The sequence below is a fragment of the Zea mays genome, chromosome 2 (genome assembly GCF_902167145.1).
Source record: "Zea mays cultivar B73 chromosome 2, Zm-B73-REFERENCE-NAM-5.0, whole genome shotgun sequence".
Lineage (NCBI taxonomy): Eukaryota > Viridiplantae > Streptophyta > Magnoliopsida > Poales > Poaceae > Zea > Zea mays.
The window spans coordinates 20863000-20883574 of record NC_050097.1 but is presented as its reverse complement, the minus strand read 5'-3'; the positions used below and the strand labels follow the sequence as shown (position 1 = coordinate 20883574).

Below are 20575 nucleotides of genomic sequence, written 5' to 3'. Positions count from 1 at the left end.
TCGAGTCTAGTGCTCAAGGACAGCACTAAATATGCAAGGAATACCATCTCGCACACGGAAAAGTTAGGGGGTGTTTGGTTTCTAGGGACTAATGTTTAGTCCCTAGATTTTATTCCATTTTAGTTTCAAAATTACCAAATATAGAAACTAAAACTTTATTTTAGTTTCTATATTTAGCAATTTATACACTAAAATGGAATAAAATCTAGGGACTAAACATTAGTCCCTAGAAACCAAACACCCCCTTAGTAAAATGGACAGCATGATTGGGAATAGATTCAGCATTCACCGGAGAATGGGTGGAGTACCGGAGCTGCCAGCTTTTCTCGAATGTGCTATGAGCAGGGAGAAAGTTTTCCACAAGTGCAGTAAACAACCAAAAGGAAGGCACTTCGGCCATTGGATGTAGGTGGAGTTCCCTGTGCCATGGCTGTGGTCTTGTGGAAAGCAAAGGGAAAAAAAATGTTGCCTGCAACGGGACTTCGGGCTCCACCGTCGATGTTCTGTCTCCAATCCTCGCGAGTAACCTGACAAAGTGGTGCCATATCAAGTCTCTTGTCCTATCCATTGCACTGCAGTACTGCGCCTGCTGCTGCTCAACCTGGGCGGCAGCCGAACCAAGTCTTTGAAGACATAAAAAAAAATTATGTGTCGTTAGGACCATTGCTTCGTGTCTAAACAAAAGGCAACTAGAAAGTGCGCCACTGAACACAGCAGCCGAACAATGAACCAAGACCTCGTGAATATCAGCCATTATTCTTGCAAAAAAAAACCAGGCATTATTGACCGAATATACGGCATCTAATGTGTCATTTTTGTTCACCAGCAAAAACAGTTCATTTCTGAACTATCACTCTCCATGACCTAAGCTAAGGGCTAGGCAGCCTTTGCACTCCAGAGTTACTTTCCATTATAAGTCCCGGTTACCGACTCGATTGGCCCAAGAAGTGGAGGAATCTAATGCTTAGCATCAACAAAAGACGAGGAATTTGATGGTTAACCTTTTTTTAATGGATGCTTACCATTTCAAGACCATTTGAAAGTAAAAAAAGGATCTATATTCAAGTCAAAGTATCGAACCAAAAGGATCATGAAGTAACATTACAGAACAGAACAGGAAAATTAGGTTTAAGTGAAATATGTATGTTGGAACAGCAATCTGAGGCAGAAATGGGTTTAGTAAAAGATATGCTAAAGAATTGAGTCGCAGACGGACAAGCCTAGTCAGATACAAACGAAAATGTCGGTCAGGTAGAAATAGAATCTGGATCTAGATTTCATGGTGTATGCTATATGAATGAATTTTTTAATGAGTTCCGTATTAAGATGGTAGGCATGATTTCTCGCTCTTAAATGCACCCTCCGTTTCAAATTAATATAGTTAAATCAAAAAAAATCTAACTTTAACCATATTTTTTTAGGAAAAAAAATGTATTGACATCTAAAAATTCAAATAAATGCACTATCAAAACATATTTCATGGACAAGTTAATAAAACTAAATTGATAATGTATGCAATTTGGAGCGGAGGGAGTAACGATGAAAAAAAAAGAATATGGAAGTGCGAGTAGTTAGCCTGCAGGTTGCTAGAAGAATTCTTGTGGTGCGAGTGAGAGCATAGTTTTGCATGCATGACACTTTTTATCTCACAAATCATGGTCAGTAATCAAAGCAGTATGGCGCACAACTCAGACCCATGACAAACAATGTTGCAAGACCTTGCCTCAAGGACAACCAATGTACTGGACAGAAAAGGCAACATTGAAACATTTCATTAAGCAACTTCAGTCCAATTCTGTTTATGCATGTATTTTTATTAAACTTTTAGCATTACATACATAATAGGTTCATGATCAAGCATTTAGAAAATGCTATACAACATTATTGCTTCAAACACAGCTTTATACTTCAAAGTTATTCGGAGCTTCAAAGCAAAAGTCATGTTTTGCAAAAACTAATCAGTTAACTAAACCTACTGACATCACTCTCTTTCTAGTTTATTAGATGCATTTCATCTCATTCAAAAGAAACGCTAAGTGGTACAAGCATCATATCTATTCACAGGATGAATGAATACAGCTGCATATGTCGTCTGCAGTTCTATAACCTTTGAAGACCAATCTCACGTGAAGTTTAAAACAAATGATTCTGAACTGCAGCCAATAAATACTGCTTAGCTTAAACAGATTGTGATCTGAATTGATCAAATTTAACAAGCAAACTACACAATGTCAGTATCTTCCTAAACAGTCATCAACAAAGTTACAAATAATAATAATTTGGCACACAAACACCCCAACCAAACCTAGGTATTGTTGTTACAAATGTGAGTCAAGACCGCATCGCCCTAACGTACATGACAATACAAGAGAGGCACAGGAATATACACAATGTCAACACCTTGAGTCATCGTGCAAAACAGGACTAGTTTCATCAAATTAAGGGGGGTTTCTACTTTCTAGTCTCTACTACTAATTAAGTACCTATTGTAGACGTTCACAGCCAACCATGGTGCACGGTTCTGCCACATCCAGAGCGTCCAACTCGCATCCAACGCCCCTGCCGCATCCCGCGTCCCTCCCGCACTCGTCTCTGCCGCACCGTACGCGCAGGCCCGCCCGCCCGCTCCCATTCCCCACCCCCACCTATGGCGGCGCTCTCCGCGCCCCTCCGCGCCATCGCCGCCGGATCCCGCGTCGCCGCGTCCGACCCCGTCAAGGTACACACCCCCGTGCTTGGTTGATTGCAACGCCCTCATCCTCATCCCTGACGAAATGACCTATGATTCCTAGCACATTGCAGTGCCCCCACTGATGCGATTTGGCTGTCATGCTTGTACTTGTAGGTCTCGTGCGTGAGGAGCACTGGCTCAGCTCACTTCGGCTGCGCCTCCATCGATCTGCCCTCGCGTTCTATGGTTATCATCTCCCCTTGCGCTGGTTGCTGATCCGTGCTCTGCTTATCGAATCTCCTCCTTGGTCGCAGGGTCCGGCGGCGAAGGGAAGGCAAGATGTACACCGCGAGGAAGAAGATCCAGAAGGAGAAGGGCCTTGAGCCCTCCGAGTTCGAGGACTCCGTTGCCCAGGTGAGCATAGCGCCAACCCACCTCCTCTCTCCTCCTTTTACTGCGTTTATTTTCCTTGAACTGCTGCTCTGTTTGTTTGTGGTTCCCAATGTGTCGGGGTTGTGATGTGCTTTTTGGCTTGTTGTACCTGCATGCTTTATTTGATCTGGAGAACGGGAACCAGGAGCTCAAGAGCGACCTCAAGGACCTGTACATCAACAATGCTATGTATGCGTAACGTTTCTTTCTATCTTCTATCGCCTGTTGAGATGTAGTAGTATGTGGTGCATGGTTGTGACATTTGGTGAGGATGTTTGTTGTGACTTTGCAGCCAGATGGATGTTACCGGGAGCAGGAAGGCTGTTGTCATCCACGTCCCATACCGCCTGCGCAAGGCCTTTAGGAAGATCCATGTCAGACTCGTCAGGGAGCTGGAGAAGAAATTCAGCGGCAAGGTGATTTTCTCTTTTTTTGTTTTTTCTACTGCTGTTCGTGGTTTAGGTTTATATGCTAATTGTAGCTACTACATAAACCTGAACGGGGTAATGCATTTAGTGGGTTTGCCGCATCAGCACTGGTGCCGACGTTGACAGCTGTTGATCACAAAGCCGATGGGTGAATTTCTATTTTTAGTGCGAGGCCTTAATGTTAGTGCGAGGACTTCATGTTAGTGCGAGGACTTCACGTTGACAGCACTACTACATAAACCTGAACTGTGTGATTAAACACTGAGGTGGCATTGAACATAAATTCCGTTGTATTTACATGTCTCTGCAAGTGGCCAAAAACAAACAGTAGGCGTGTGGAATTGGTTGGAGCCGAAGTCTAAAACCCTGAACTACACTTCTCGTTGCCCTGTCGTGTTTTCTCTCCGTTTTATCTGGCGCAAGTTGCATCTGCTGGATCTTGGCCCTCCTCGGTCTACTGGCACCTGTCGTCCGGCTGGGGCTGGGCGAACTGGAGCTTGAATCGGCTGGAGCTTGAACTGGAGCAAGAACCTGTCGTGTTTCCTCTGTGTCAGCATGAAAATCAATCAACTTCCATGTCAGTGTTTTATGCTACATGCTCTTTCTACTTTCTTGTTCTGTAAATTCCTATTTACTGCTTGCATGATTAACAAGCTTCTGCTTACCTATCCGGTTCTGTGGGATAGTGGACATCATGTATAAGCAGGTCGGGGAGGAAACCTCTGAGTAAAAAAAGGTTTTGCTGAGAGGGTTTCTGTGAGGGGAGAAAATACATGTTTTTCTTTTTATTAATGTTTTTGGGTCTTGATAAGATTTACGCGCAAAGGAGGATGGAATTTGTAGTGTAATATTGAAGTACTGATTTATTAATGTAATATTGAAGTACTGTTTTTGGGTCTTTTTATTAATGTTTTTGGGTCTTTTATTAATTTTTTGGGTCTTGATACGATTTACCTTTTTATTAATGTTTTTTGGTCTTGATAAGATTTACCTTTGTGATTTTTCTAAATATTGAAGTACTGATTTACCAAACTTCCTAGCGGTGATGATTTTCTCTATAGTTTTACTAAAAATTGTAGACACACTCACAGCTCCTTTCTATCAAGAGGTTTGACATGGTAGATCTGCCATTATCAGAACAAGATGAATTAATGGACATGCTTTGGAATATCTCTTGATTGAAACACCCCAGTATGCAGAAAATGGCTCTCTTGATGATATTTTGTTTACACCAGCTAGAAGATCTAGGGCTTTCAAGGTAGAACTTTTGCAGAATACATGTTTTTATTATATCTGTTTGATAGGCTTAACAACTATCCGTGTATTTGAACCAGATCGCAGCGATGAGATGCCCTCTTCCCCGACCACCAGATCACAGCGATGGAGCTGGATCCGGTCGCCGCTGGGGCATCCTCCTCGCCAGCCAGGTTGGCATCACATCTGATTTATTCTTCGTATTTTTCCCTGCTGGCTTCCTGCTCTGCGAGAAGAAGCAAGTGACACAGGTGCATGCTTTTGTTTGCAGTCGCAGATGTCCCTGATGGCAAGCTTCAGCAATCGTCAAGTACAAAGACATCCTCCCGTGCAAAATTCAATTTGCCCAATCCTAATCTCTTCTATATAGCCTCACAGATCGCAGCGATGGAGCCGGATCTGGTCGCCGCTGGGGCATCCTCCTCGCCGCCGCCTTCACCGGTGTCGGCCACGTCCCCGCCGTGGCAAATGCGAGGTACTGTTTCTTAGTTCTCAGGCTAGGAGTAGGGTTTCCTTATTATTGGGGTGTACCCAGTTGGCGTGGTGTGCGTCTTCGCCTCAAACGACATGGCGTTTGGTTGAATGAGATTTCTTGTAATAATTATTCAATGAACATTCAGATTTGAGATATACTTTTAAGTTCATAACCTTAAATTGATATCGAATACTGTACATGCTCGTTAACAAAATCTTGCCTTGATATCAGTTGAACAAGTGGAGCTTATCAAGAGTTTCAGAATTCGGGTATGCCAGGGTGCATGCCACAAGAGGTGATATGCTGGTTCAGGTCAGTTTTTGTATTTCCATTCCTTTTCGCAATATTTTCTCTCCTTTCACATGTTTGAATTAGTACTTTGGAGATTGATGTGGGGCATTGAATAACGAAAATTCCAGAAAATTCAGAAAGAGGGCCATTTGGGAATTTCACTCTGAACAATTGTTAATCTCTCTTCTTCAGTTTGTAAGCTCAAGTACGATGGAGGTTTTGGACCAATTTAGAATTGTGAAGCCTGATCCGGCAAGGAGGCTATGGAACAAGCCAGTTTAACCATAGCTGTAGTGCATGCAAAAGATGGAGCTGGAGCTACTTCCTTATATTATTGTTATGCTATATAAAAGATGGCGTTGAATTACACATCAGCGTGTTGTCTAAGTTCTATACTTATCTGTGTGGTGTATGGTTCTTTATGACATTTCCACATGATAGTTCTTTCTCCCTCTGTAAAATATATTGATCGACAAGTGTCATTTTATAGTTGTAGCTAACATCCTAACAAGGGCTCCTGAACTTGAGTTATAATTTACAGTTTTGTCAGTTCTAAATTTCTGAAACTACAGGAAGTAAAACCAGCGTTGCAAACAGGGTTCCTGGACTAGATATCTCTATCTCTACTACTCTTTAAGGCCTTAGTGTAGGCGTCCACAGTATACCGTGGTGCACGGTTCTGCCTGAATACTTCAAGCATGAATAGAAAGTAACATATGAGCAATTCTATATCCCCGCCTCATAAAAATGACTGTGTCATTGCAATACACGGGCACTGTACTATGTAGAGGTGAAATAGTTAGATTAAGATAACAAAATTTATACATAGTTAGGATCACAAATGGATTACGAAACATTTTCTAATAACAGTATAAAACACACATATATAACTTGTCGTGGTATTTTATATTTCCGTTGCAACGCACGGGCACTCACCTAGTCATCAACTGAAAATTTTCATACTGGCAAAACAAAAAAAAAAGGAATCCTTAAATCCATCCTTTTAATAGAAAGATATGGCAGTATCTAATGGCTAGATAATGATAGATCCCAGCAGAGCAGTATGGAGCCAGCGACCCACATCATGCTTAATCAGCATCAAGAAGGTTCTTTTCACAAGCAGAATGATATTTTTTCAGACTGAGTGAGCTAACATGAAGTATTCCCTCTGATCCCAAATATATTTTCACTAAAGTTCACTTGATTAACAAAATACTAGTTACAGAAAAAACATTAGTGATGCTACTGCTAACTCCTTAATTAAATGCCCTCACTCGGTTTTCAATATATTTGAGATGGTGAATCAAACATTTTCCATGACCATGAAATATCCCTGATGTTGTTGGCACTTGGCAGTTAGGTACTATTGAAATAACGCCATTCAAGTTCATATGTCACAAGCAAAAATAATCGTGAGCAGTAACCAAAGTAGGATGGCACATAACTTGGACAATTCTCATTAATGTGCAAAAACCTTGCCTGAAGGACAACTGATGTTCACGATCAAGCATTTCAAAAAATATTATTCAATCCAACATCGGGCCTGTTTGGATCGGCTTCTGGCCGTCAGAATCGGTTTCTGGCCACCAAACGCTTCGCTTCTCAGCCCGTTTCTGTAAAAATCACCCAAATCAATATGAATGCAGAATCCACCGAGTCATCTCAATAGAAGGAATTCGCCGCTTCCTAAACCTTAAACCATATAGGCCCCTTTATCTTCCTCCACACACAAGCCCCGTGATATCCAGATTCTTTTGACAGTTAGATTATTCACGAACCCAGATTCTCAGATAAGCTCGCTCTTCAGGAAAAAGTTGTACCAAACATGCCCATTATTGTTTCGAACACAATGTTTATGCTACAAAGATATTCAGAGGACTCGAAGCGAAAGCCTTATTTTACACAGTTAATCAGTTAACTAAAGCTACTGATATCTCTCTCATTCCGGTCTAGATGTGTCTTATCTACTCATTGAAGAGAAATACTAACCAGTACAAGCATCACATCTATTCGCAGCACAAAAACAGAAAAATATGTACTTTACAGGTTTTACAACCTTTGCAGGACAATCTCATTTGAAGCTATTCCTTTAAAACAAATGATTCTAAACTGCATACAATAAATACTGGGCAGACCCAGTGACTGAGGTTCCCACATGAGTGGTTCTAGGAAAGGTATAATCCGAGGCAAGCCTTCCTCCCGCAAATGCATAGAGGCTACTTCAAATGCATAGAGGCTGCTTCGAACACACGACCTGGTGACTCAGTAGTCAGTAGGACAACTCTCACCACTATACAATATATATTGTTTCGCTTAGACAGATTATAACCTAAATTTATCAAATTTACCAAACAAATGACAGAATTTCATCATTTTCCTCAATAAGTTGGCCAACAATGTTACATATGTTAAGGCCCACAATGGCCCATATTACTGTGCCTATATATATTCTACCAAGTCCTAAGGACTAATAATCCTTCCTCTAATCCAAGGTAAGTAACATGGTACCAAAGCAGGTCAAAGTTAGGGTCTAATCCCAATTTTTTTCTGGACGTTCCTTGGCCGCCATCCCCATCGTCCGGATCCGCCGCCGTCGCGGCTTCTTCTGGCCGCGGCCCCGCCTTGTCCGGATCTGCCGCCAGGCGGCCCAGATCCGCCGCCCCGCGCGTCCAGGCCGTCCGGATCCGCCACCGTCGCGGCTTCTTCCAGCAACCGCCCGTCCAGGCCACCCCAACCTGTCCGGATCTGCCGCCAGGCGGCCCTGCTCCACCGCCACTGTCCGGATCTGCTGCTGATCCGCCGCCAGGACCCGCCACCGATCGAGACCAGCCCTGCCGCCCTCTGTCCGGATCGGATCTCGCCGCCTGGCCAGTTCCTGCTCGGATCCGCGGTCCAAGAAGTCCTCGCCAGGCCTCCCGGACCCTCTGCTGCTGTCCAGAGCATAGCACGCTTGTTGGACTGCTCTGCTGCTGTCCAGGCTGTGTTCTTCAACTTCATCCCCGACGGATTTGGTTGTACCTTCATCTCCTTTGGGTCAGCGGATCAGGTTTGGGGCAACATATAAGGTCATCTCTACAGTTCTTATTGGCCATTCCTTCGCTGCTATCACTATTGTGTGATCTCATCAATCCAACATCATGTCAGTCAATGCTACTGTGGTTAACATCGTTCTTGATGGTCACAACTATCCAAAATGGGCCTTCTGTGTTCAGACTGCACTGTGTGGTCATGGATTGCTTTTTCACTTAACTAAGGATCCACCTGCTTTACGTGAGGATCGTAGTCATGCTGCTGATATCAAAACTTGGCAGATTAATGATGGCAAAGTGATGGCTGACATGGTTAACAGCACTAAACCATCCATGATTATGAGCTTGTCCAAGTTCACCACTGGTAAAGCTATTTGATCTCATTTGAAGGGTCAGTTTGTTCAAGACTCACCTATGGGAGATGGCCGGTGCAAAGAAGTTATCTTTGCTCACTGCCCCCATTTCGGGCATCCCTGCTAGTTAGCTAGCATTGTGGTAACTTGTGTTAGTTTCTTATTTAGTCATGGATGGATTTCTGTATGCCTGTTACTGGCCGCCATAGGCGCCTCAGTTGTTTTTTCTGTAACTGTCCTTCTTTAATATAATATCGCGCAGTTCTCCTGCGCTTTCGAGAAAAAAAGTTTGTTCAAGACAGTGGTGCTCTCTTACACACTATTATGCACCAAACACATGTTATTGAGCAGAACGATATGACTATTGATGAGTACTATTCTGTTTTTGATTGTTTGATGATTTCTTTGCTATCTATGGTGCCAGCTTGTGCAACTAATCCATGTCCAGCTCATCAGTTCATTGAAAAGTTCTTTACATACAAATTTGTTATGGGGATTCGGGCTGAATATGACTCTCTTCGTGCATGAGCATGACTGCTCCACAGTTCTGATATTCTCACAATGGCAAAGGCATTGTCTGAACTACTTGCTAAAGAGACTCGCCTCAAAGCATTGTCTTCTGCTACTGGTTCTAAGTCTCACAATGTGTTGGCTGCTACTCAGAAGTCCTATGTGGCAAGGAGATATTCCTCAGTACCTTGTGAGCATTGCAAGAAGCACACTCATCGGTCTGAAAATTGTTTTGTTAAATTTCCAGAGAAGTTGGCCGATTTCCGTACACGACAGGCAGGCAGCTCGTGGTCGTGGCAAAGGTTCTGCACCTAGAGGTTCAGTTGCTATTGCATCTACTTCACCAGCTACAGCCTCGCCATCGTCTTGGGCTCTTGACTCAGGGGCCTCCTTTCATGTGACATCTGATCAGACACAATTAGTCTCTTCTACACCTGTCACAGAAAATGCCTCTATTCAGACCGCAGATGGTACTTTATGCCATATAACCCACAAGGGTTCTCTTTGCACACCTCAGTTTACTGTTTCTAATATATATTTTTGTTCCTAAGTTTCCATGAATCTCCTCTCAGTTGGACAAATTACAAACCACAATTGCTTTGTTGGATTTGATGACTCATCTCGTTTTGCATAGGATCGTCGCATAGGGGTTGTGATTGGGACAGGCCGTCGCCCTCACCTCAACATCCTTGACAGCTTGCGCCTTCCTTCGACCACTTCATCATCTACGGCCCATGTGCTTTCTGCAGCCTCAGTTCATGCTGCCTCTTTTGCCCAATGGCATCACCGTCTAGGTCATTTGTGTGGCTCGTGTCTATCCACCTTAATAAAATCAAGTTGTTTAGGTCATTCGTCATCTGAGTCTAGCTTTCATTGTAAGGGTTGTCATCTTGGAAAACAAATACAACTTCCTTATTTTACCAGTGACTCATTCTGCTAGACCATTTGATCTTATTCACTCTGATGTTTGGGGCCCACCTCTTTTGGTTTCAAAAGGTGGAAATAAATATTATGTTACTTTTGTTGATGATCATTCTCGTTATACTTGGATCTATTTCATGAAACGTCATTCTGAGTTGCTTTCTATCTATAGGTCTTTTGCCCACATGATTCACACCTAGTTTTTTGCTCCTATTAAGATTTTCCACTCTGATTCTGGTGGTGAATATTTATCCAATTCTTTCGACAATTTCTAACTTCAGAGGGTACCCTAGCTCAGTTTTCGTGCCCTGGTGCACATGCTCAAAATGGTGTTGATGAACGCAAGCATTGTCATGTCATAGAAACTGCTCGCACTCTTTTTATATCTTTTGTCCCCTGTCTACCGTTGTCTACCTCATTAATAGACAACCATCATCAACACTATCAGGGAAAACTCGGGGTGAAGTTCTTTTTGGAACTCCTCGCTATGACCATCTTAGAGTTTTTGGATGTACATGTTGTGTGTTGTTAGCCTCTCGTGAACGGACTAAATTAACTGCTCAATATGTTGAGTGTGTTTTTCTTGGATATAGTCCGGAGCACAAATGGTATAGATGTTATGATCCTTCAGCACGTCACATTCGTATTTCACGTGATGTGAGTTTTAATGAAAACCGACATTCTTTTATAACTTTCTCACACATTCATCTTCTTTTTCTACAGAGTCAACCTCTTTCATGTGCCTTCCTCCCGTCCATGCTCCATCTGGGTCTTCATCTTCTACTATACCATTGTCTACCCATCCTTGTCTGATGTTATCATTCCCATTACAAATCCTTCTACCTCAACACCCACTTCACACTTCGCTTCAAAACCACCACTTACCAAAACCTACATTTGTCGTCCTCGCACTAGTCCCACGGCCAATTCTGATGGCGAACCAGTTGTTGATGTTTGTACTAACAATGATGACTCTCCATCTGTTTTTGATGATCTACAGATTGTTGATGGGCCACAGTTTGCTGATGTGTTACCAAATCACCAGGGATATTATCTTCGTGATCGTAGTACAATTGAACCTCCAGATCTCTATGGATTTCCTAGTGTTGTTGTCATTATTGAACTATCTAATTATCATGAAGCTTCTAGTATTCATGAATGGCGGCTTGCTATGCCAGAAGAGTTGGATGCTCTTGATCGAATGAGTACTCGGGATCTTGTTCCTCTACCATCCCATGTAGTCCCTATAACATGTAAATGGTTTTTAAGATTAAGACCAAATATGATGGTTCAGTTGAGCAATATAAAGCTCGTCTTGTAGCCATAGGTTTTCAACAAACTCAGGGACTAGATTATGATGAAACCTTTGCACCGGTTGCACATATGACCAGTGTTCGTACTTTGATTGTTGTTGCAGCATCATGTTCATGGACTATCTCTCAGATGGATGTCAAAAATGCTTTTCTTCAAGGTGATTTACATGAAGAAGTTTATATACACCCACCACCAGGAGTTGATATTCCTTCCGAACATGTCTGTCGTCTGCGTAAAGCTTTATATGGATTGAAACAGACCCTTCGTGCTTGGTTTCAAAGGTTCGTAGCTGTCATAACTCATAAGGGCTGCTGGTTTTACCCCTAGTGACCATGATCCAGTTTTATTTCTTTATTCCTCTTCACGAGGGCACACCTTGCTCCTATTATATGTTGACGACATGCTCATTACGGGTGATGATCCATAACATATTTCTCAAGTAAAACAACATCTTAGTGAGCAATTTAAGATGTCTGATTTAGGCCCTCTTGGATATTTTCTGGGTATTGAGGTATTACAATCTACAAAGGGATATTATCTATTATAGTCTAAATACATGCAAGACCTTATTGCTCGCTCTGGTCTGACTGATAATCGTACAGCTGCAACACCCATGGATATTCACTTACAACTTTGTTCGAATGATGGTTCACCACTACAGGATCCATCCAGATATCGACATATAGTTGGCAGTCTAGTCTATCTCACTATCGCTCGACCGGATATTGCTCATGTTGTTCATATTCTGAGTCAGTTTGTCTCTACGCCTACTTCAGTCCATTATGGTCACTTGCTTCGTGTATTAAGATACTTACGGGGAACCACATCTCGAGGCTTATTCTATGATTGTAATAGTCCTCTTCGGCTTCATGCCTACTCTGATGCCACTTGGGTGAGTGATCGCACTAATCGCTGCTCTATTACAGGTTTGTATTTTTCTTCGTTCCTCTCCTATTGCATGGAAATCAAAGAAGCAAGTTGTTGTATCAAGATCAAGTGCAGAAGCAAAAGTTCGAGCTCTTGCTACCACTACTGCCGAGATTATATGGCTACAATGGTTGTTGGCTGATCTTAGTGTCTCTTGTGATACTCCTACGCCTCTTCTGTGCGACAGCACTGGAGCCATTCAAATTGCAAATGATCATGTGAAGCGTGAACCTACAAAAAATATTAGTGTTGATGTTTTCTTCACAGGGTCTCATTGTCAACAGAAAACTATTGCTCTTCAACATGTGTCCTCGGATATGCAAGTTGCACACTTCTTCACAAAAGCACAAACAAGAGAACAACATCGTCTCAACTTGTTCAAACTCAATGCTTCAGATCCTCCGCTTCCACCTTGAGTTTGAAGGGGGTGTTAAGGCCCATAATGGCCCATATTATTGTGCTTATATATATTATAACAAGTCCTAAGAACTAATCATTATTCCTCTAATCCAAAGTTTGTAACAACATGTACTAAATGGGCGCACAAACACAAAACATCTCAACCAAACTTAGGTAGTCTTATTGCAATCTTGAGTTTAGTCTACATAGCCATAAAACACAACAATATGAGAAAAGAGGCACAGGAAAATACCATGAAGGCATGAAGCAGCTCAGCCAGTGATCATGGTGCCTGTGCCCTCGTCTGTGAGAATCTCAAGCAGAAGAGAGTGTGGAACACGCCCATCAATGATACTTGCGGTGTGTACACCTTGTGCAAGGGCGTGAACACAACACTCCACCTTGGGTATCATCCCACCAGCTACCTTCCCGTCAGCCACCATCTTCCGCACCCCAGCAATGTCGACCACCTTCACCAGGCTCCCAGGGTCATTACGGTCCGCCAAAATGCCAGACACATCTGTGAGCAACAGCAGCTTCTCGGCGCCCACGGCAGCGGCAATCTCGCCAGCCGCCGTATCAGCATTGATGTTATAGGCTTGCCCAGTCTCGTCGGCGGCAACGGTGGCGATAACCGGGATATGGCCCGCGGCGATGATGGGATGGAGGACGGTGGCGTCCACGCGCGAAACCTCGCCGACGAATCCCAGCGCCGCTGCATTTGGAGACGGGCGAGCGGTGATAAGGCGCGCGTCCTTGCCGCACAGACCAATGGCGGTGCCTCCCGCGATGTTGATGAGGGAAACAAGGTTTTTGTTGACCTTCCCGACTAGCACCATCTCGACGACCTCCATGGTGAGCGCGTCCGTGACGCGGAGGCCGTCGCGGAACTGCGGCTCGACGCCGACGCGCAGCAGCCAGGAATTAATCTCCGGACCGCCGCCGTGAACAAGCACGGGGCGGAGGCCGACGCAGGAGAGCAGCACGAGATCGCGGATCACGGACGCCTGCAGCTCCGGGGACTTCATCGCCGCACCGCCGTACTTGACCACCACCGTCTTGCCTTTGAATCGCTGAATAAAAGGGAGCGCCTCCGAGAGCACGTCCACTCGACTCAGCGACGCGGTGGCAGCGGCAGCCGACGAAGGAGACGGCGCAGCCGTGGATGTGGCGGAGATGCGGAGGCGGCTGCGACGGCAAGTAGGGGCGGCAAGGGGGCTTGCATGGTTGGAGCTGAGAGTAGGGCCCGACGGCGGCGGGGATGGGACTGGAAGGAGCGAGTTGGAGAGGTAGGGTTTCGTGAGGAGCATGGCTGCGGTGACTGGGGCTCGAGCTCGAGCTCGACTCGCCGCTGGCGTTCGACGAAATGTTTAGACCGAAAGGTTTTTCTTACGCGGCGTTACTTTCCGTTATCCTGGCTGCTGGACACGATTAAGTTTCTAAATTTAAATTTCTAAATTCCCAAATAAGAAATTTTTAGTTTTCGTATTTGTTAATTTAAAATAAATAAAATAGAGAGACTAAAAAATAATCCCTCGAAACCAAACACCCCTAAAACTAAAAAATTGGATGCTACAATAATAGTTAGCTAGAGAAATTAATTGACAGAGCATCTCCAAATGACTAGTCAAATGACTCGTTTAGCCAAATTTTAGATACTAAGGCCATATTTGGTTTCAATTAGTCATATAACTAAACTTTAGTCTAGGACTAAACTTTAGTCCCTACATGTTTGGTTATAAGGACTAAACAGATTCTAAAATTATTAAATACAATATCCAAAGACTCAAATGCCCTTAGAATATACTCATAATATTAGTTATCCATACAAAAAAGTAAGGGCAACATGATAATTATGGGCTTTTAGTCTCTTTTAGCACCTATGTGAAGGACTAAAGACTAAATCATTTTAATCTATATTTTAGTCCTAGTGTTTGGCAAAAAAGGGACTAAGGCCTTGTTTGTTTCCGATTGTAATCTCTCCAAATTATATAATCCAACGCAAATAATCCAGTAGGTAAACAAACACCTAGATTATGGATTCAGATTATATAATTTAAACCCCAGATTATGATAATCTCATAATCTCCTAAAGAGTAGCTTATTTGAGATTATTTTGGCAAAAGACCCACTACCCATGGTTATGTAAATAGAAATTACAATATATGCCATCTTTTTTTCTCACCTCAAATAAACAAATAAGGGTATTGTTGTCTTTGTGAATAATCTACATTTATATAATCTAAACTACCAAACAATTACATATAGATTATAGTATATCTAGATTATAATCTGGATTATATAATTTAGATTATAATCCAGATTATATAATCTATAAGGCGAAACAAACATGCCCTAAATGAGACTAAAAACTAGAGACTAATGTTTAGTCCCTCTAACCAAACACCCCCTAAATAACAAAACAACTCTCTAACAAACTAGTCATTTAACTTGTCAAGCTATGCGGCTCTCTAAATTTACCTCTCCCAACTTTCTAGCAAAACTTGGCTAGTCACTCCGACTATCCATATCAGATAGAGAGTCTGATAGAGTGAGGTGATACATATAAAGTGTAATATTTATGAAGAGACAAATAGAGAGTCAAATAAAGAGTTAAAAATGAAGAGTCTCTTGAAGATGTTGTAACAAATAGCTATCTAATTTTAGCTGAGTTGAACCAGCTAACTAATGGGTAGTTAAAGGTGCAACTAAAAATCATCTAATTTTATATGTTAATTATTAGAGCATCTACAAGAGAGTATGTATATGGTTTTGTAAAGGTAAATTTAGCTAATATTAGAAAAATATATCCAATAAACTCTATAAACGACTCTTCAAATTTAATGGCTCTTTTTCCTTACTCATTCGCTCTCCATTTTGGGATAGCATGCTTCACTCTCTATTTAGTCCATAGGCTTACCGAGTCTGTATTAACCTACACTTATTTTGTAAAATATATTTTAGAGAGTAGCTAAACCAATAAATTTGGCTAATCTTTTTAGCTAATTTTTTGGAGTTACTCTTAAGTCTAGTGCATTCAAATATGGTCTAAAATTATTTTATTTTTTAATTAATAAGTTCATTTTATATTTACCTATCTACGAACACTTTGAGCAAAGGATACAATAGGCCAAAAGTATTTCGGTGATCAACGGAGAAGCAAACAAACGCTTTTGTGCACACACCAGATTGACAGCTTGTATCATTATTGGTTCGGTCGCTTCTAATTTCGTTTGCCAACTTGCAATTCTTCCCGTCTCGCTTCGAAAGAGTTGTCAACTTTGCTTGGCACGCAGCGACATTATTATTATTATCTCCAGGCCGGCCCATCCAACTGGCCAGACGTGGGACATTATCAAAATAGCTTTGTAGTCCCAATGTTGGGATTTAGCTAATTATATCGTGTACGGTAGATATAATACCAAAGCAGGTCGAGAAAGTGGCAGGCTCGTGTTTCTGTTCTGCCCCCACGCCCTATGCGTATGCGTGTCATGTCAGCGCCAGAACTAACATTTTTCCTACGGTCAGGTTTGAGTCGCCATTTCTTCAGCATTTTAAGTTTCTGGAAGTGGGAAGGGTGAGTTTAAAAGGCATAAGTCAAAATTGTCAGATAATTTGGTCTTTGCGTTTGTACATGCTGGATGTGGGAGCTCAGCAAGCGACGTGAACTTGCAACTGAACGAACGCATATGCATCGTTTTCTGGAGAAATTAAAAATAAAAATTATTATAATTAGTGCGTGCCGGTACGCGTCATCCTCAACAGATGCATTTCCGTATCCTCCTCGCAATCGCCATATATCAACTCGTCGATGCTCTTGTCCTCTGCTTCCAAGACACAACGTCCGCGTCAGCCCTAACCGCCCTACATAGAACAAACGTGTCTGCAGTACGAGCCTTTGCTCCGAGCACCGGTTGTTTAGAACGACAATGCCACTACTGACTGTCGCCCGCCGGCAGAGCTTGGACGTGTGAACAAACAAACAAACATCATTGCTAACTGCCGTTGTAAACTACGTTTACTTCTATGATTATATAATCTAGATTACGAATTATATAAGCATCTAATGATCAGCTTATGAATTATTATAATTTAGACACCTAGATTATACTCTCACCGTTCTTTTTTATTTATCGCGTTTTATTTTAAAAATAAACTAACGATCGATAAAATATACGAAAACAGATATAGTATAATGCTGAGTAATCCATGTTGTTTGTTTATCTCTTAACCTATTGCATTTCGAGCCGGCATGGAAGCGATTGAAAATAGAGCCGGTTCTTCACCAGGCAGGCCACGCGTCGTAAATATGCTCGTGTGCCAGACCGGCAAGCAGGTAGCACGTACACGCTCGGGCGAGCTGGGACCGGGAGAAACAGCTAATGGGCAGTACGGCCAGCGCCGACAGGATGATCTGCAGGCAGCACTTGCTTTGTCTTTCATGATTTGTCATAAATCCAGCCTCGTCGATCACGGATCCCCAGCCACGGTACCGGCCGAGGCAATCGATCAGGTCTGCTGTGCATCCATCTGAATTCTTTTTTAATTTAACTACGAGTGCCTTTGCTTCCGGGCTCCTTCCTCGTGTCAACTTCACTCCACCGGCCCAGCCCCACCATTGTTTATCAGGAGCTCCGCCGACGCCCCGCGTGTATAAGTAGCCACGGTTCACCGAGCTCGCAGTTCTGTGTAGGCGTGTGTGGTCGAGAGGCGCGAGCGAACCTTTGCCAGTCAATAGATAGCACAGGTCCCCGTGAGTCGATTGTGTCTGTGCTGGTGACCGCCGACCGACAAGTCAAGAAATGGCAACGAGCGAGCTGCCGTCGGAGTCGGACGCGTTCGCCTTCCCGTGCGGGGACGACGGAACGACGTCACCGGCGCTGTCGCCGCCGGTCGTGATCTCAGTGCTCGCGTCCATCCTGGAGCGGCACATCGCCCTCAACGAGCGGGCCATGGCGGCCGCGAGCGGCCTCGACCAGTCGGCACCGGGAGACAAAGACGACGACGACGACTCGGACCCGGCGGCCGCGGCTGCGAGGAAGCGGGCGCGGGCGTTCGACGGCGGCACGGTGCTGGACATGAGCCTGCACGCGTTCCTGGAGCGCTTCTCCCGCTACGCGCACGTGTCGCCGCAGGTGTACGTGGTGGCGTACGCGTACCTGGACCGGCTCCGCCGCGGCGCCGGCGTGCGCGTCGTGCGCGCCAACGCGCAGCGCCTGCTGACCACGGCCATCCTCGTCGCGTCCAAGTTCGTGGAGGACCGCAACTACAGGAACTCCTACTTCGCGGCGGTGGGCGGGCTGGCGGCGGCGGAGCTGAGCGCCCTGGAGCTGGACTTCCTGTTCCTGATGCAGTTCAGGCTCAACGTGTGCGCCGGCGTGTTCCGGAGCTACTGCCGCCACCTGGAGCGGGAGGTGAGCCACGGCGGCTGGTACCGCGTCGACAGGCGGCTCGGCAGGCCGCTCGTCTGCGCCGGAGAAGCGCGGGCGCAGCAGCGGCAGGCGGCGGCAGTCTAGTAAAGCCAGCTGCGTTATCGCCTAGCAGTAGCAGCGACTGGGGTCCGAAAGCTGCGGCCTCGCCACTGCCACGCTGTTACCTGGTAGAGAAGGTGTCGGTGCCCAAAGGGCACACGGAATGTACATAAATAGCATAATGAGTACTCATGGCTTACACTATGAGTTTAAACTTGCAAGCATCGTACTCCAACATGGCAAGTAGCAAGTGTTTCTTATTACCTCGATCAAACAGGAAAAGTAAAAAAGAAAAAGAAAGAAAGACCCGAGAGAAGAACAACACTTTTTTTTTAACAAAACCATAAACAATTGATTCCAGCGGCTAACAGAAGCACGATTGGGACTGAGTGTTTGACAGCGAAATACGGAGTAAGCACGATTACCATCAATAGGGAGGGACCAGCGCTAACTTTGCCATCACTTTACCGCAACTCATGGGCCACGATGGCCAAATCGCCAACCAACAGGACCAAATGATTCCATATCAGACGCGTGAAAGAGCTGGAAAAATGTAATATATTTGCATGACGCGATCGTGTTGTCGGTACGACATCACCGTCAGCTAAACTTTGCAGATCATAAAAGGTCGTGGGCACAGCAGAGGACATCCCACCCATACGGTCATACGAAAAAGGTTGCGCCTCCGCTTGCTCGGAGCACCAGAAACGGACGAAGCAGATGAAGTGAATATGCCGATGCCCCTGGTCCACGCCGAGGGTCTGTGCAACTCTCCAAAGTCCAAACACATGGACAAAATATAGTTGCAACGAAGATGATGTTGACTGATGATAAACTCCCTCCCTCTGTTTCTGCACGACTTTTAAAAATCCCCTCTGTTACAATTTATAATACGTTTAATTTTTTACCCCAAATTTGATCAGCTTTTCTTATTAAATAATCATAATTATCATTAACTTTTAATATGATACCATTTAGCATATAATATACTATAGATATGTCTTAAAAAATTCGTAATTTTTTAATAAGACAAGCCGGTCAAACTATATATATATATATATATATATATATATATATATATATATATATATATATATATATATATATATATATATATATATATATATATATATAGATTGTATATTAGGAGTCCTGGGCTTTCTTTAGTTATTGGAAGCCCAGGCCAGACAGTGCAATCCGGTCGAGCCGGACCAGGTCCAGACGTCTATAAATGGAAATCCGTAGTGCTAGGGATCCGTTTTTACGCCCCATCTCGATTCATTAGCGACGGTTGTCAGGCCGGCGGTGGCGGCGGTTCCCAGGCCGACGGTGGCGGCCCTCGATCCAGAGGGCGAGCGGCGGCGGCAGCGTCCTTATGTGGTGGCGGCGGTTTCCAGGCCGGCGGTGGTGGCCCCCGATCCAGAGGGCGAGCGGCGGCAGCGTCCTTGTGCGGTGGCGGCGATTCCCAGGCCGGTGGCCGCAACTCCATTACCTCGACGCGCGGTGGCGGAGGTTCCTCGATCCGCAGCGAGGCCCTTGTGCAGGCAAGCGGCGGCGTCCCCGAAGCCCCGAGGAGGCGGCACTTCCAAGGCCGGCGAGCAAGCGACGCCCGTCGACGTGCGAGTAGCGACGGCGACGCATGAGGCGCGATGTTCGAGCGAGCGACGTCACGGAAGGGGCGAGATGCGCGCAGCGATGATCGCGCGTGACATCCTCTGATCCGGCGCATTTTTCTTTTCGTTTATTGTGTTTTATGCCTATCACATGTATTATTTACGCTAAAAACTGTATGTTTTTATGCTTTAACACAGAGTTCGTATATCAGTTTACTGCATGCACATTTGAAAGGAAATTCCTTGATTTATGCTGTTCTTAATTTGCGCGCATGCAATGGAAACTCCCACGATTTTGCCATAATTTTTGGATCTGTATAAAAATAGAAACCGCATGCATGCGGCTGCCATATTTTTCGGATCTGTCATAAAAATAGGATCGTAATAACAACCTACTAGAGCTATCAATCTCTAATTGACTCGGTATTTACGCTTATAATTGAGGGATTTTATGCTCAAAACTTAAGGTTTTTACGCTCCACCCGGA

General features: G+C 44.2%; 3 protein-coding genes across 11 annotated transcripts; 2 read left to right on the top strand and 1 right to left on the bottom strand.

Moving 5' to 3' along the window:
• The first annotated feature begins 2587 nt into the window (after nucleotides 1-2587).
• Nucleotides 2588-6108, top strand: LOC103646105 (uncharacterized). 2 transcript variants are annotated; one of them, XR_004856158.1, is made up of 8 exons: nucleotides 2588-2719; nucleotides 2846-3292; nucleotides 3396-3519; nucleotides 4623-4789; nucleotides 4866-4958; nucleotides 5057-5260; nucleotides 5492-5572; nucleotides 5744-6108. XR_004856158.1 is itself a non-coding variant. In XM_008670829.4 (8 exons), the coding sequence occupies exons 2-8, from the start codon at nucleotides 3174-3176 to the stop codon at nucleotides 5831-5833; spliced, it is 651 nt and encodes a 216-aa protein (XP_008669051.1). In that variant the 5' UTR covers nucleotides 2588-2719; nucleotides 2846-3173; the 3' UTR covers nucleotides 5834-6108. The 2 variants fall into 2 exon arrangements, 1 of the variants encoding a protein (XP_008669051.1); XM_008670829.4 differs by lacking the exon at nucleotides 4623-4789 and having other exon boundaries at nucleotides 5057-5095; nucleotides 5156-5260.
• Nucleotides 3767-14408, bottom strand: LOC100283064 (Acetylglutamate kinase). 8 transcript variants are annotated; one of them, XR_004855963.1, is made up of 3 exons: nucleotides 13258-14408; nucleotides 7031-7164; nucleotides 3767-4076 (listed from the first exon to the last, which is right to left on the bottom strand). XR_004855963.1 is itself a non-coding variant. In XM_008669786.3 (2 exons), the coding sequence occupies exon 1, from the start codon at nucleotides 14312-14314 to the stop codon at nucleotides 13277-13279; it is 1038 nt and encodes a 345-aa protein (XP_008668008.1). In that variant the 5' UTR covers nucleotides 14315-14408; the 3' UTR covers nucleotides 3767-4076; nucleotides 13258-13276. The 8 variants fall into 8 exon arrangements, 6 of the variants coding, with proteins under 6 accessions (XP_008668008.1, XP_020403330.1, NP_001358828.1 ...); XR_561737.3 differs by having other exon boundaries at nucleotides 3767-4062; XM_008669786.3 differs by lacking the exon at nucleotides 7031-7164.
• Nucleotides 14409-17322: 2914 nt separating this feature from the next.
• LOC103646104 (cyclin-P2-1) lies at nucleotides 17323-18742 on the top strand. The gene has a single exon (XM_008670828.4). The coding sequence runs from the start codon at nucleotides 17807-17809 to the stop codon at nucleotides 18518-18520; it is 714 nt and encodes a 237-aa protein (XP_008669050.1). The 5' UTR covers nucleotides 17323-17806; the 3' UTR covers nucleotides 18521-18742.
• The last annotated feature ends 1833 nt before the right edge of the window (nucleotides 18743-20575 follow it).